At 41.4% G+C, this 16634-nt stretch overlaps 2 protein-coding genes across 2 annotated transcripts in view; both read left to right on the top strand.

The window, feature by feature from the left end:
* Nucleotides 1-16634, top strand: part of Orc5 (origin recognition complex subunit 5) — a 196398-nt gene that overhangs the window by 160921 nt on the left and 18843 nt on the right. The gene's annotated exons all lie outside the window — the stretch shown is intronic.
* On the top strand, nucleotides 7123-8100 carry LOC137501058 (cell surface glycoprotein 1-like; the record flags this gene model as incomplete). Its single annotated transcript, XM_068227943.1, has 1 exon — nucleotides 7123-8100. A coding segment is annotated over one exon (978 nt), but the record flags the coding sequence as incomplete, so codon positions are not given.

Genomic DNA, 16634 nt, shown 5'->3' with positions numbered 1-16634 from the left:
CTCTTGATGGATCCTTCTGTCACTGAACCTTTGTTCCTGACCAGAAACAGAATCCTATGCAATAGTTGACAAGGATATCTGATGATTTGTTTGTACGGTACACTTTAGAGTTCGGCGGTCCTTGTCAGTTAATTTCTCAGGTCTGCCAGAGTGATGATTTTTTTTTTTTGCTAGTTGCTTTACGTCGCACCGACACAGATAGGTCTTATAGCGACGATGGGACAGGGAAGGGCTAGGAGTGGGAAGGAAGCGGCCGTGGCCTTAATTAAGGTACAGCCCCAGCATTTGCCTGGTGTGAAAATGGGAAACCACGGAAAACCATTTTCAGGGCTGCCGACAGTGGGATTCGAACCTACTATCTCCCGAATACTGGATACCGGCCGCACTTAAACGACTGCGGCTATCGAGCTCGGTAGAGTGATGATTGGGTTCAGTGTTTCCCTGATATTTCCTCTTCACAATAGCATCTCTAATAGTGGACCTGGGCTCATGTAATTCCTGTGAAATCTCTCTGAAAGAATGCACAATCTTACAGACCCCTACAGTCATGCACTAACAATCTGCTATAATTGTCACTGGTAGAAGGAATCCCACGAACATACTTGTCTTTTCTTGAGTGACTATACATGATGGGAGCCCATATTACAAGTTTACTAGCTGAAAAGCTGTGGATGTGGCTTGGTGTACGGCTTTTAATGCCGGGGTGTCCAAGGACATGTTTGGCTTGCTTGGTGAAGAAACTTCAAAGAAGCACTGAACCCACTCATCATCCCCGTAGGCATCTGGATGTAGGATGATAATGATAATGAGGTAGGGAGAGGTGAAAATTTGCTTGGCACATAGCCTACTCCTGTTGAATAACTCCGAGGAGTCTTCTTGAGGCTTAATGGTTCCATCCAATGAATAAATCGCCATAATGTCCTCACTCCACATGACCACTGTGGAAAGGAAAGTGAGGGGAGTCGAGTTCATGGCGGACAGTACATAGTCGCACAAAGCAAGCCTCCTGATTAACATTAAGTTTGAAGGTGTACTTTTGCAGTGTAAACGATTTGTGACACTGATACTTTTTCTTAGCATTGTCGTGCGTATACAGAGAAGTTAGTGACATGATACATGTGGTTAACATCTACCAGCAGACAAAAACATCATGCCGTGCAAAGTGAAGCAAGTGCTGATGGAGAGCTTGGTGAAGCACGCAGTCCAGGATGGGCTGTGCAGCAAGGACATCTTGAACATGCTTGCCAACTTAATACAGGAGTAAGTGACAAAGGTAGTAGTAGAACAATTGCAGGAGTCTATAGACTTCAATACATAGGTAATTGAAGACTTGTGGAGTGCTCTCGAAGATAGGGACAAAGTCATAAAGAGACTAGAGTCCCAGTTACAGGAGAAGACCGATGATCTGGAGTAGTACACGAGACGCCAATGCTTGCGAGTGTTCGGTATAGACGAGTTTGCATATGAGAACACTGACAATCTAATTTTAAATATCGCAAAGGAAATTGGGGTCGATCTCAGTCTAGAAGACATTGATAGGTCACACAGGGCATGGAAAAGAGAAGGCGGTCGTTTGAGACCAATAATAGTGAAGTTTGTGTCCTATCGGAAGAGGAACGCAATGTTCACAAATAAAAAAAAAAAACTGAAGGGCACAAACAAAACGATTCAAGAAGATCTCACTCTCCTGAGACTACAGCTTCTCCAGGAGGCAATTTCGAAGTATGGCGTGAAAAATACGTGGTCGAAGGACAGGACAGTGATAGTGAAACGAGGTGACAGGAAAATTAGAGTCACAAATCGCCAAGAACTAAACAGCATTAGTTAATCATGAGCCTAAGCTAAAACTAGGTAAAAACTGTAATTCATTAGGAAAACATCTAGAATTTGTAAATATTTGTTCAATTTTATTGATAACATAGATTAGGCTTAACTAAATTCCAGGGAACTAGTTCAGTTAGTATTTAGAAACTGTCAAGTTGGCTTATCGTAGGTTAAAGGAAACAAATGTCTCTTAATTACAGCCTGCAAATCCCACCTCCCCAAATGCTGACCGGTCAAACTACAACCACCCCTTCCCAAACCACTGCTGGCTGCCCCAGTGACATTCCTCCTGTACCTCTAGGCTCTCTGCAGGTGGGCCACGTGAACACACAGAGCCTTCTTTCCCATTTCACTGAATTCTCAAAAATATTCTCTAACTAGAGCTTCCATGCCATATTAATATCAGAGTCGTGTTTGAAACCAAGTATCCCATCTTCACTAGTATGTATGGAGGGCTACATGCTGATAAGAAATGACAGAGTAGGAAAAGGTGGGGGAGGGGTGGGGATATATCTGTGCAAGGATTTCAGAGAAATCCGCAAAACACCAAGCGAATTTCACAATGGGCCGGAGTTTCTATCTATTGAATTACAAATTCGCAGTGTTAAGTGTTTACTGGGTGTTGTGTATCTTGCACCAAAGATGAAATATGTTGAAGACCTGGAGGAAGCACTGCGGGCACTATTACCATGTATGAGCATGTGATTTTAATAGGTGGCTCTAATACTAACATGATAAAATGTGACTTTGCTAAATCTATAATACCAATATAAATGGTCCGTTATTGGACATTATAAATTTTCCAGCTAGCTCATTCTTGGTTGCCAGCGTTTCGCCCTCGTGTGCTAGGGTGGGCTCATCAGTTGGTACCTAGCACACCTACCAATACGCTGGCTAGTGCATACCGTGGAGGCCACTGCGTAGGCTAACTGGAGCCACCGGCAGTGCCAATGCACTAAGAGACTTTGTCTCATCACTAAAAATTGATGCCTGCTTGGCCATCAGATGATATAGATGTTGATTCCCATAGGGAATCTGAAATATTTGTCCTGAATGAGCAAATTTATAATACCAATATAAATGGTCCGTTATTGGACATTATAAATTTTCCAGCTAGCTCATTCTTGGTTGCCAGCGTTTCGCCCTCGTGTGCTAGGGTGGGCTCATCAGTTGATACCTAGCACACCTACCAATACGCTGGCTAGTGCATACCGTGGAGGCCACTGCGTAGGCTAACTGGAGCCACCGGCAGTGCCAATGCACTAAGAGACTTTGTCTCATCACTAAAAATTGATGCCTGCTTGGCCATCAGATGATGTAGATGTTGATTCCCATAGGGAATCTGAAATATTTGTCCTGAATGAGCAAATTTATAATACCAATATAAATGGTCCGTTATTGGACATTATAAATTTTCCAGCTAGCTCATTCTTGGTTGCCAGCGTTTCGCCCTCGTGTGCTAGGGTGGGCTCATCAGTTGGTACCTAGCACACCTACCAATACGCTGGCTAGTGCATACCGTGGAGGCCACTGCGTAGGCTAACTGGAGCCACCGGCAGTGCCAATGCACTAAGAGACTTTGTCTCATCACTAAAAATTGATGCCTGCTTGGCCATCAGATGATATAGATGTTGATTCCCATAGGGAATCTGAAATATTTGTCCTGAATGAGCAAATTTATAATACCAATATAAATGGTCCGTTATTGGACATTATAAATTTTCCAGCTAGCTCATTCTTGGTTGCCAGCGTTTCGCCCTCGTGTGCTAGGGTGGGCTCATCAGTTGGTACCTAGCACACCTACCAATACGCTGGCTAGTGCATACCGTGGAGGCCACTGCGTAGGCTAACTGGAGCCACCGGCAGTGCCAATGCACTAAGAGACTTTGTCTCATCACTAAAAATTGATGCCTGCTTGGCCATCAGATGATATAGATGTTGATTCCCATAGGGAATCTGAAATATTTGTCTTGAATGGGAATCAACATCTATATCATCTGATGGCCAAGCAGGCATCAATTTTTAGTGATGAGACAAAGTCTCTTAGTGCATTGGCACTGCCGGTGGCTCCAGTTAGCCTACGCAGTGGCCTCCACGGTATGCACTAGCCAGCGTATTGGTAGGTGTGCTAGGTACCAACTGATGAGCCCACCCTAGCACACGAGGGCGAAACGCTGGCAACCAAGAATGAGCTAGCTGGAAAATTTATAACGTCCAATAACGGACCATTTATATTGGTATTATAAATTTGCTCATTCAGGACAAATATTTCAGATTCCCTATGGGAATCAACATCTATATCATTTGCTAAATCTAGACGACTGAAAAGCATGCTTACCTCACTCAACATGACGATCCTTCCCCTAAATCCTACACACCACACAGCTACTTCCCATACACTACTGGATTTAATCATTACAAACAATAGAATGTAGACTCATGGACATCAGCCAGCTCTCAGACTTTCCCAACTTGACTTTATTTACGCAACATACTCTCTGAAATGCCTCAAGTATGAGCCTAAATTAATTTCTTATCGAGATTTCAAAAGCCTAAACGAATAGGCGTTCATTGAGGATGCACTCAAAACAGTGTGGAACAACGTAGAGCTCGTACATGACATTGACGACAAAATAACCTTGTTTATAGAACTACTTTTAGCACATGTATGACAAACATGTCCCCATATGGACAGCACGAGTGAAACGAAAACCATCACCTTGGCTGTTGCAAGACATATGGGCAAAAATGGTGGAAAGAAATGCAGCTTACAAATATTATAATAAAAATCCAACAGCAGACAATTTTGAAAAGTACAAAAAATTGCATAACATAACTCAGACCATCAGGAATGCTAAGATACGCCATACACATGACATCTTAAAAAGTAACAATTCTGCCGATGTTTGGAAAATTCTTCGGAACATTGGTTTGACAAAAAATAAAACCGATGAAAACAACACTGACTTGCCATTAGACGAATTAAATAAATATTTCTGCTCACAAAATGCACATACAGATGAATGAACTAAAAGGGAAATTGACAGACTACATGCGAAAAGAAAACATGATGGAGAATAATTTTATTTTTCATATGTAACTCTTAATGACGTCAGAGAAGCAATCCATGAAATAAAGTTAGAGGCTACTGGATGTGACGGAATAAATTTGACATTAATAAAAGACTCTCTGAAATTGTTCTCCCAACAATTACGCATAGGGCCTATAATAAATACCTCACTCATGACAGGAATCTTTCCCGTTATGTGGATAAGTGCCATAATACGACCAATAAAAAAAAACCAACAATCCAACAATACCCGAAGACTTTCGATCAATTTGTATAATTTTTGTCTTAGTAAAATATTAGAAAAGGTCGTTCACAACCAGATAACACACACAATTTACTTGACAAATACCAGTCAGGATTTAAACCTAACCACAGCACTACTAAAAGTTACAAATAACATTCAAGTAGAAATGGACAACTGACATATGACTATCCATGTACTTTTAGACCATTTGACTGTGTGGACAGGGAAATATTATTAGCTAAGCTACAAGCACAAACATTTTCTTCAAGTGCACTGACATGGCTGCACTCCTGTTTAATTGGGCGGCAGCAGTGCGTCAGCAGGTATGAAAGTATCACATTGGCAACAAACTGAATTTGGCGTAGTTCAGGGTAGTTTTCTAGCGCCACTGCTGTTTTCACTGTACTTAAATGACCTACCAGAACATATAAAAATGTGTAAATACCATTTCTACGTGGATGACATTCAACTATATATACATACAAACCTGAAAGACATCCAACTAGACATTAACATACTAAACGATGACCTGGAAAACATAAAAGACTGGACTAAAAATAATTCTCTTAAAGACAATTCATTCAAATTGCAAGCAATCATAATAGGATCCAAAAATAATCATACCAAATTGAAAAGTGTTAAAATTTCTCCAATCCTATTCTACACAACACCAGTACAAATAAACAAAACTGTATGCAAAGAACCTTAGTCTCATTTTTGATAAGTTCTTAAACTGGATGGAACACACAATGAAAATTTGCCAATGAGTATTCTTTTATTTGCACTCTATCCACTAAATACGAGAAAGTTACTTGTTCAAAGCTTAATTCTACCCATCTTTGATTATGGTGACAGAATATACAATAACCTAAACACCACACTTAACGCTAAACTTCAGCAGGCTTATAATACATGCGTCCATTTTGTATTAAATATGCTCAGGTATTGTCATATATCACCCTGTCTGGAACAGTTGTCGTGGGTGTATGGCGGAGAGAAGAAAACTTCACTCTGTTTTGCTCGTCCACAACGTCCTCCGTACAGCACCAAGTTATCTGAGAATGGGTCGTAGATACTTGTCATCCCCAAACGGTATACCTACAAGGTCAGAAACCTCTTCCCTGCTGAACTTCCCAATTTACCGCACAACATGTTATGGCAGCTCATTCATACCTGCACCCATACGCTCCTGGAATTCCCTTTCAGCTGTAATTTGAGACATACATAGTAGAAATGTATTTAAAAAAAGATATTATAAATGGTTCATAGACTTAAGAAATTGGTATTCAATGTTTTTATAGGAACTCTCAGAAATTTACGTTTTGATTATAACTATTATTTAAATTTAATTTCATAAGTAATTATATGTAATTAGGAATCTTAATACTCTGTAGTTTGTAAAATGTAGCACGTATAAGATGGCTTGGCATAAGCAGGCTTCATAGCCTGAGCCACGCCATAACCAACCAACCAACCAACCAACCAACCAACCAACCAACCAACCAACCAACCAACCAACCAACCAACCAACCAACCAACCAACCAACCAACCAACCAACCAACCAACCAACCAACCAACCAACCAACCAACCAACCAACCAACCAACCAACCAACCAACCAACCAACCAACCAACCAACCAACCAACCAACCAACCAACCAACCAACCAACCAACCAACCAACCAACCAACCAACCAACCAACCAACCAACCAACCAACCAACCAACCAACCAACCAACCAACCAACCAACCAACCAACCAACCAACCAACCAACCAACCAACCAACCAACCAACCAACCAACCAACCAACCAACCAACCAACCAACCAACCAACCAACCAACCAACCAACCAACCAACCAACCAACCAACCAACCAACCAACCAACCAACCAACCAACCAACCAACCAACCAACCAACCAACCAACCAACCAACCAACCAACCAACCAACCAACCAACCAACCAACCAACCAACCAACCAACCAACCAACCAACCAACCAACCAACCAACCAACCAACCAACCAACCAACCAACCAACCAACCAACCAACCAACCAACCAACCAACCAACCAACCAACCAACCAACCAACCAACCAACCAACCAACCAACCAACCAACCAACCAACCAACCAACCAACCAACCAACCAACCAACCAACCAACCAACCAACCAACCAACCAACCAACCAACCAACCAACCAACCAACCAACCAACCAACCAACCAACCAACCAACCAACCAACCAACCAACCAACCAACCAACCAACCAACCAACCAACCAACCAACCAACCAACCAACCAACCAACCAACCAACCAACCAACCAACCAACCAACCAACCAACCAACCAACCAACCAACCAACCAACCAACCAACCAACCAACCAACCAACCAACCAACCAACCAACCAACCAACCAACCAACCAACCAACCAACCAACCAACCAACCAACCAACCAACCAACCAACCAACCAACCAACCAACCAACCAACCAACCAACCAACCAACCAACCAACCAACCAACCAACCAACCAACCAACCAACCAACCAACCAACCAACCAACCAACCAACCAACCAACCAACCAACCAACCAACCAACCAACCAACCAACCAACCAACCAACCAACCAACCAACCAACCAACCAACCAACCAACCAACCAACCAACCAACCAACCAACCAACCAACCAACCAACCAACCAACCAACCAACCAACCAACCAACCAACCAACCAACCAACCAACCAACCAACCAACCAACCAACCAACCAACCAACCAACCAACCAACCAACCAACCAACCAACCAACCAACCAACCAACCAACCAACCAACCAACCAACCAACCAACCAACCAACCAACCAACCAACCAACCAACCAACCAACCAACCAACCAACCAACCAACCAACCAACCAACCAACCAACCAACCAACCAACCAACCAACCAACCAACCAACCAACCAACCAACCAACCAACCAACCAACCAACCAACCAACCAACCAACCAACCAACCAACCAACCAACCAACCAACCAACCAACCAACCAACCAACCAACCAACCAACCAACCAACCAACCAACCAACCAACCAACCAACCAACCAACCAACCAACCAACCAACCAACCAACCAACCAACCAACCAACCAACCAACCAACCAACCAACCAACCAACCAACCAACCAACCAACCAACCAACCAACCAACCAACCAACCAACCAACCAACCAACCAACCAACCAACCAACCAACCAACCAACCAACCAACCAACCAACCAACCAACCAACCAACCAACCAACCAACCAACCAACCAACCAACCAACCAACCAACCAACCAACCAACCAACCAACCAACCAACCAACCAACCAACCAACCAACCAACCAACCAACCAACCAACCAACCAACCAACCAACCAACCAACCAACCAACCAACCAACCAACCAACCAACCAACCAACCAACCAACCAACCAACCAACCAACCAACCAACCAACCAACCAACCAACCAACCAACCAACCAACCAACCAACCAACCAACCAACCAACCAACCAACCAACCAACCAACCAACCAACCAACCAACCAACCAACCAACCAACCAACCAACCAACCAACCAACCAACCAACCAACCAACCAACCAACCAACCAACCAACCAACCAACCAACCAACCAACCAACCAACCAACCAACCAACCAACCAACCAACCAACCAACCAACCAACCAACCAACCAACCAACCAACCAACCAACCAACCAACCAACCAACCAACCAACCAACCAACCAACCAACCAACCAACCAACCAACCAACCAACCAACCAACCAACCAACCAACCAACCAACCAACCAACCAACCAACCAACCAACCAACCAACCAACCAACCAACCAACCAACCAACCAACCAACCAACCAACCAACCAACCAACCAACCAACCAACCAACCAACCAACCAACCAACCAACCAACCAACCAACCAACCAACCAACCAACCAACCAACCAACTAACTAACTCTGATACCCTGTCAGCCAACATTCTGATGGTGAACATTTTCATTTCCACCAACGGGAATCGAATTACAGAGCTCTTCATAGGGGTATGAGAGTATTTAGCAAGGATGTGAAGGAGAATGCGCGTAAGTCACTGGTAAGACCCCAATCAGAGTATGGCTCCAGTGTATGGGACCCTCATGAGGATTACTTCCTTCGAGAACTGGAAAAGATCCAAAAGAAAACAGGACAATTTGTTGTGGGTGATTTCCGACAAAAGGGCGAAAATGTTGCAAACTTTGGGCTGGGAAGACTTGGGAGTAAGGAAATGAGCTGCTCGAGTAAGGTGTATATATCACAAATATTACAACAATATTTATTGAACCACCTATTCAATGCATTCCACTATTTTATGTGGTTAAAATTTTACATAATTTTAATATTATTTTAGAGTATAATTTTAGTATTATGTGTGTGTGGAGAGATGGCGTGGAATGATGTAAGCAGACAAATAAGTTTGAATCGAGGTTTTAGAAGTAGGAAAGATCATAATAGGAAGATAAAGTTGGGATTCAAAAGGATAAATTGGGGCAAATACTTGTTAATAGGAGGAGGATTAGGGATTGGAATAATTTACCGAGGAAGATATTCGATAAATTTTCAAGTTAATTGAAATCATTTAAGAATAGACTAGGGGAACAATTAATAGGGAATCTGCCACCTGGGTGACAACCTTAAATGCAGATCAGTGATAGTTGAAATATACCATATTAAAAAAGAAGTAAGGAAGTAGACAAAGTTGTGATAATTAAGAGGGGAATTCCTCAAGGCAGTGTTATTGGACCTTTATGTTTCCTGATATATATATTCGTATGGCACGAGGATACATTGTTACAATTTGGTTATTTACAAATGTGTACAATTACAGGAAAAAAAAAAGTTTCATCTAGACACACAGAACAAGTACGTAATAAAACAAACAATATTTGTACAGTTGAGCTCATCGATATCTGCATTGCTGCTAAAGCTGAATGTCCAGTTTTGTTATCCAACTCACAGCTTCATCACTGGCCTCATGAATGTCCTTTATTGTCCCACTGAATCTTCGGAGTGGGCACTCAGTGACGATATGTTGAACAGTCTGAGGCACGTCAGAGCAGTCGCAGTAAGGGTCGCTGATAATCTTCCACTTGTGTTTCCAGAAGTTGCATCTGCCATGTTGAGTTCTGATCCGATTAAGTGATGACTGATGACCAAATTTTTCTGGGTAAGCTGAAACCAGGAGGTTGCACAACTGGATCTGAAATTAGACCTAATCTGTCAGGGTTTGAAGCTGTCCACCCATCGTGCCAGGCAGTGTTAGTATGAAATTCATCTTGGGCTATCCTCTTTCCTAGTAACCAAGAAGGGTTCCTAGATTTCAGCCTGAGATCTTCAAGTAAGCAGTATTGATGCATTGGTAGGAGAGGGTTATCACAGCATTTAAGCCATTCTTTCTTCAGTGCCATTTGTCTTCGGAGATGAGGAGGTGGAATATTTGAAAGAACTGGTAACCATTCCAGAGGTGTGGATTGGATGGTTCCTGATATAGTCCTCATTGTATCGTTTAACTGAGTGTCTATCTTCTTTGTATGGGCACTGTTGAGCCATACTGGGCAGCAGTAGTCGGCTACTGGGTATACTAACGCAAGTGCTGTAGTTCGGAGGGTGGATGCAGATGGACCCCAGCTTGTTCCTGTGAGTTTGTGCAGGATGTTATTGCGGGTTTTGATCTTGGCTGATGTTTTGCATACATGTTCGCTGTAAGTCAAGGATCGATCCAAGGAAACGCCTAGATATTTTGGATGTGGATTGAACTTCAGAATATGACCTCTGAATTGAACCCGAGGGACGTAATTGGCTTGTTTATTGCTCAAATGAATGCAGCTGACCTCTGTTTTTGTTATGTTTGGTTTCAGTCGCCAGGTTTTAAAATAATTATCAATTCTGCAGAGATCTTTAGTGAGTGTGGATTCTGCTCCGGCAAAATCTCCAGACTGGGCTGCCAAGCAAATGTCATCAGCGTATATAAACTTCCTAGCATTAGTTGAAGGTAGATCTGCTGTATATATGTTGAAGAGCTATGGGGCTGGTACCGATCCCTGTGGTAATCCGTCACTCAGTTTATAAGTTTTACTTATGTTGCCGTGTAGGTGAACTTCAATCATTCTATTAGCCAACATATTATTCAACAGGGTGGCAAGTGTCTTACAAGGGATTAACTTCAGGAATTTGAGGATCATTCCTTTTCGCCAGACTGTGTCATAAGCTGATGACAGATCCACGAACACTGCTACGGTTTTCTTTCGATCTTGAAATCCTCTCTCAATATGGGTGGTTAGGGCTAACACCTGATTGATGCAGCTGCGGCTTGGTTTGAAGCCAGCTTGTTCAAGTGGAATGTGCTCTAGGATTCTGGCTGAGATTCTCTTGTATATTACTCTCTCCAGTAGCTTATAGCAGACACTTAAAAGGGCTATGGGGCTGTAATCTTCTGCACTGTCTCCACTTTTCCCTGGTTTAAGGATTGCTACTATTTTTGTTCTTTTGAGTATTGATGGTAGTTGTCCAACATGTAAGATATTGCTGTAAAATTTGGCAAGCCATTCGATTGTTCGGGGCCCGCAATGTATAAGGAATTCTGGGTATATTCCATCCAATCTGGCTGCTTTACCTGGCTTTATTTCTTTTAGCGCAGTTGAGATCTCAGCAGCTGTGAAATCAGTGGAAAACTGAGATACTGCTTTGGCCTGGGTAACCCTCGATTTTAGCTCTTGTTGAATTCTTTTTGACTCTTTCTTCTTTGTGCCGACAGGTTTTCTTGTCAGGCTAACTAATCTGTTTGCCACCTCGTTTGGTTTTATCTTAGAGCTCTTGGGACCGAATTTGGGAGTGCTGTTGCCAAGTTTCCTTAGAAGTGACCATGCTTTTCGACTGGAATGTTGAAAACTCATATTTTCCACAAGATTGAACCATTTTTCTTTTCTAGATGAATCTAGAGACTGAATCAATTCATCTGCAATTTCAGGGTCACTACTGAGCATATATTCCTCATATAACTCTTTGCATTTTGGGTTCCATCCAGGAATATAATCCTTCCTGTATCCTCTTGGGATATGTTTTTTTGCGATGACAGATGTTAGTTTGACAAAACGCTCGTAATTTCCTGTTGTAGGAGGAATCCACTGTACATTATGTTCCAGTTCGCTAGTGAATTTAGACCAGTTGGCTTTGGAAAAATTCCAGCGAGGGAGTGGGACTGATCTGATGACAGGTATTTCCAGGCCGACTTTGACAAGCACTGGTCTGTGTTGGCTTCAAGGAAAGTTGTTCAGAATTTTCCTAGTGCAGTGTAAAGGTCTTCCAAGAGAATCTTTTGATACAAAACACAGATCAGGGTTATAGTCCTTATTCCATCTGGTAGAGTGGAAGGAGCCCTTTTCTTTGGCATCAAACAATAGATAAAGATCTTCGGCATCAGCCCATTCGGACACACCTTGCCCCTCTTTGTTGGTATAGTTATAGCCCCATTTAGTATTCTGACTTAAAATCGGCAAGGATTACGGCTGGGTGCTGTATGTTCAGGATGGTTTCGTTTAGGCTCCAAGGTTGACAAGGTGGTTTGTAGATGTTTACAATTTCTGTATCTGCAATCTTCGTTTTAGAGCAAAACATGTTATTATTAGTATTTGTGCTTATTATTTCAGCTTCCTCTATATCATTTTTTACATATGTTGCTGTTCTGTACTGTTTATGAAACGTTGCATTAAGCAGAGTGTATCCGGGGATCCTACATCTGGCATAAAGCTGGTCCTGGTTCTCACAGTGGGTCTCTTGCAGAAGAACAATATCCACCTTGTGGTTAGTCAATATTTTTGTTAGATAATCACTTTTTGGTCGACTTGCTCCTTCGATGTTGAGCTGCAGAATGTTTAGAGTAAGACCATGATTTTCAGTGGGCTCTGAAAAGGGCCATTTACGATTTTAATCATTTTTCTCATATTGAGTTGATGAATCCTCTGAATTGCTGGGATATCCACAATGCAGAGCTTTGAGTCCAGCAGCCAATGTTGTTGCTCTCTTAGCACCACCCAGGGGTCACATGTAGGGTAATATGAGGTTAAACATATATATATATATATATAAATGATAAGAGTAAAGAAGTGGAATCAGAGATAAGGTTTTTTGTGGATGATTTTACTCTGCATAGAGTAATAAATAAGTAAAAAGATTGTGAGCAACTGCAAAATGACCTTGATGAAATAGCTTATGGCCTTTTTTTTTAGTGCCGGTAGTGTCCGAGGACATGTTCGGCTCGCTAGGTGCAGGGCTTATGAATTGACACCCGTAGGCAACCTGCGCGTCGTGATGATGAAATGATGAAGACAACACATACACTCAGCCTCCTTGCCAGCGAAATTAACCAATGATGGTTAAAATTCCCGACCCTGCCGGGAATTGAACCCGGGACCCCTGTGGCCAAAGGCCAGCACGCTAACCATTTAGCCATGGAGCCGGACATGACCTTGATAATGTTATGAGATGGACTGTAAGCAATGGTATGATGATAAACGGGGTTAAAAGTCAGGTTCTGAGTTTCACAAATAGGAAAAGTCCTCTCAGTTTTAATTACTGCATTGATGGAGTGAAAGTTTCTTTTGGGGATCATTGTAAGTACGTAGGTGTTAGTATAAGGAAAGTTCTTCATTGGGGTAATCTCATAAATGGGGTTGCAAATAAAGGGTACAGATCTTTGCACACGGTTATGAGGTTATTAAGAGGTTGTAGTAAGGATGTAAAGGAGAGGGCATGTAAGTCTCTGGTAAGACCCCAACTAGAGTATGGTTCCAGTATATGGCACCCTCACCAGGATTACTTGATTCAAGAACTGGAAAAAATCCAGAGAAAAGCAGCTCGATTTGTTCTGGGTGATTTCTGACAAAAAATGTTGCAAACTTTGGGCTGGGAAGGCTTGGGGGAAAGGGGACGAGCTGTTCGACTAAGTGGTATGTTCTGAGCTGTCAGGGGAGAGATGGCGTGGAGTGACATTGCAAAGATCACAATATGAAGATGAAGTTGGAATTCAAGGGGACGAATTGGGGCAAATATTTATTTGTAGGAAGGGGAGTTATGAAATAACTTACCAAGGGAGATGTTCAATAAATTTCCGATTTCTTTGAAATCATTTAAGAAAAAACCTACGAAAAAACAACAGATACGGAATCTGCCACCTGAGTGACTGCCCTAAATGCAGAGTAATGATTGATTGAAAATAAGTTATATATAACATATTAGAATTATTGGGATTAGTTTGTTTATGCTGTTCTGGTAAGTATGTTACTCCTTGGTAGTAATTACACATCTTTAGAGGTACATGGAAAAGGCTATGAGGTATAGTAGGCCATAGATTGTCTACGGAAACAGCATTATTATGATGTATCACATAGAATTGTTCATTTTTTCTTCAGTACATAGGCCTCTTTAAAATATTCCAGATAAGGTTATGTCAAAAATAGAATAAAGTTGTTGAACGATTTTCCTTTATGTTATTGCTATAAAAAAAGTCACATTATAATGTGTTGTCTTCTCTTTATATTTTATTGGAAAATATTCACTCATTTCATGATGTAGGTACATGGTGAGAGCCAGTAGTGGCGATTAGGGGGGTGAGGGGGGGCAGTCGCCCCCCCTACTTTGTGGAGAAAACTTTGCATTTGTATTTCATTTTAGCTGGATGAAACAAGGAATTATAGGAATTATTAAAACAAGCAATTTGTACAAGCCCTGTTGTTTTATCAGCTAATTATTTGCTTTAATTAATTAATAACAAAATTATTAGCGGAAATACATTACAAAGTCGTTCACGCGGTTAACCGATTTGTATAACGCCAGTGGAGACTTTTTATGTGCTGTGAGGAAGGGTACGCGCGCATTCGTTAGTCTGGCAGTCTCTTCAGTGTCTGTTAGTTTTTTGAGTTTTTAGTCAAATACTAAATTATTTTTAATTATGTAATCACGCCGTATGTCTATTTAATTGTAATACATGTGTAATATTGTTCCTCTCGTGAAAGTTTTATTGTATAGTATTGAATAAAAATCTCAAATAAATATTATCAACAGAGTTAAGTTGTTAGGCTGAGAATCTACCTCTCTGTCGAAATTCCATTTAGTAGCTTTCTTTTCCAGTTTTAATGTATAACGTATATACCCCCCCCCTCACGCTATATCCCACAAAGAAAGAAGTAAGTATAAATAACCACCTAATCGATACTTTATTAATGAGTATCGATTAGGTGGTTATTTATACTTACTTCTTGATTAAACATCGATACGGTCATGAAATGGACAACTTGTAATATCCCACAAACTCGGGTACTTTGTTGTCTTTACATTTTTTGCCCCCCTTATTTCTATTTCCCAATCGCCGCTATCAATCAATCAATACTGATCTGCATTTAGGGCAGTCGCCCAGGTGGCAGATTCCCTATCTGTTGCTTTCCTAGCCTTTTCCTAAATGATTTCAAAGAAATTGGAAATTTATTGAACATCTCCCTTGGTAAGTTATTCCAATCCCTAACTCCCCTTCCTATAAATGAATATTTGCCCCAGTTTGTCCTCTTGAATTCCAACTTTATCTTCATATCGTGATCTTTCCTACTTTTATAAACGCCATTCAAACCTATTCGTCTACTAATGTCATTCCACTGCTGACTGAATACTTCTGCCTTTTGAAGATCCTCACATACACACTCCCCTTGTTCATTAATTATTCCTGGAATGTCCTTCTTGGAACCTGTTTCTGCCTTAAAATACCTATACATACCCTTCCATTTTTCACTAAAATTTGTATGACTGCCAATTATGCTTGCCATCATGTTATCCTTAGCTGCCTTCTTTGCTAGATTCAATTTTCTAGTAAGTTCCTTCAATTTCTCCTTACTTCCACAGCCATTTCTAACTCTATTTCTTTCCAGTCTGCACCTCCTTCTTAGTCTCTTTATTTCTCTATTATAATAAGGTGGGTCTTTACCATTCCTTACCACCCTTAAAGGTACAAACCTGTTTTCGCATTCCTCAATAATTTCTTTAAACCCATCCCAGAGTCTGTTTACATTTTTATTTACCGTTTTCCACCGATCATAGTTACTTTTTAGAAACTGCCTCATACCTGCTTTATCAGCCATATGGTACTGCCTAACAGTCCTACTTTTAAGACCTTCCTTTCTATCGCATTTATTTTTAACTACCACAAAAACAGCTTCATGATCACTAATACCATCTATTACTTCAGTTTCCCTATAGAGCTCATCTGGTTTTATCAGCACCACATCCAGGATATTTTTCCCTCTGGTTGGTTCCATCACTTTCTGAATCAGCTGTCCTTCCCATATTAACTTATTTGCCATTTGTTGGTCATGCTTCCTGTCGTTCGCATTTCCTTCCCAATTTACATCTGGCAAATTCAGATCTCCC

Source organism: Anabrus simplex, chromosome 5, assembly GCF_040414725.1.
Source record: "Anabrus simplex isolate iqAnaSimp1 chromosome 5, ASM4041472v1, whole genome shotgun sequence".
In the NCBI taxonomy this organism is placed as follows: Eukaryota; Metazoa; Arthropoda; class Insecta; order Orthoptera; family Tettigoniidae; genus Anabrus; species Anabrus simplex.
The sequence above is the reverse complement of the archived record's forward strand: the minus strand, read 5'-3'. Positions and strand labels throughout refer to the sequence as shown.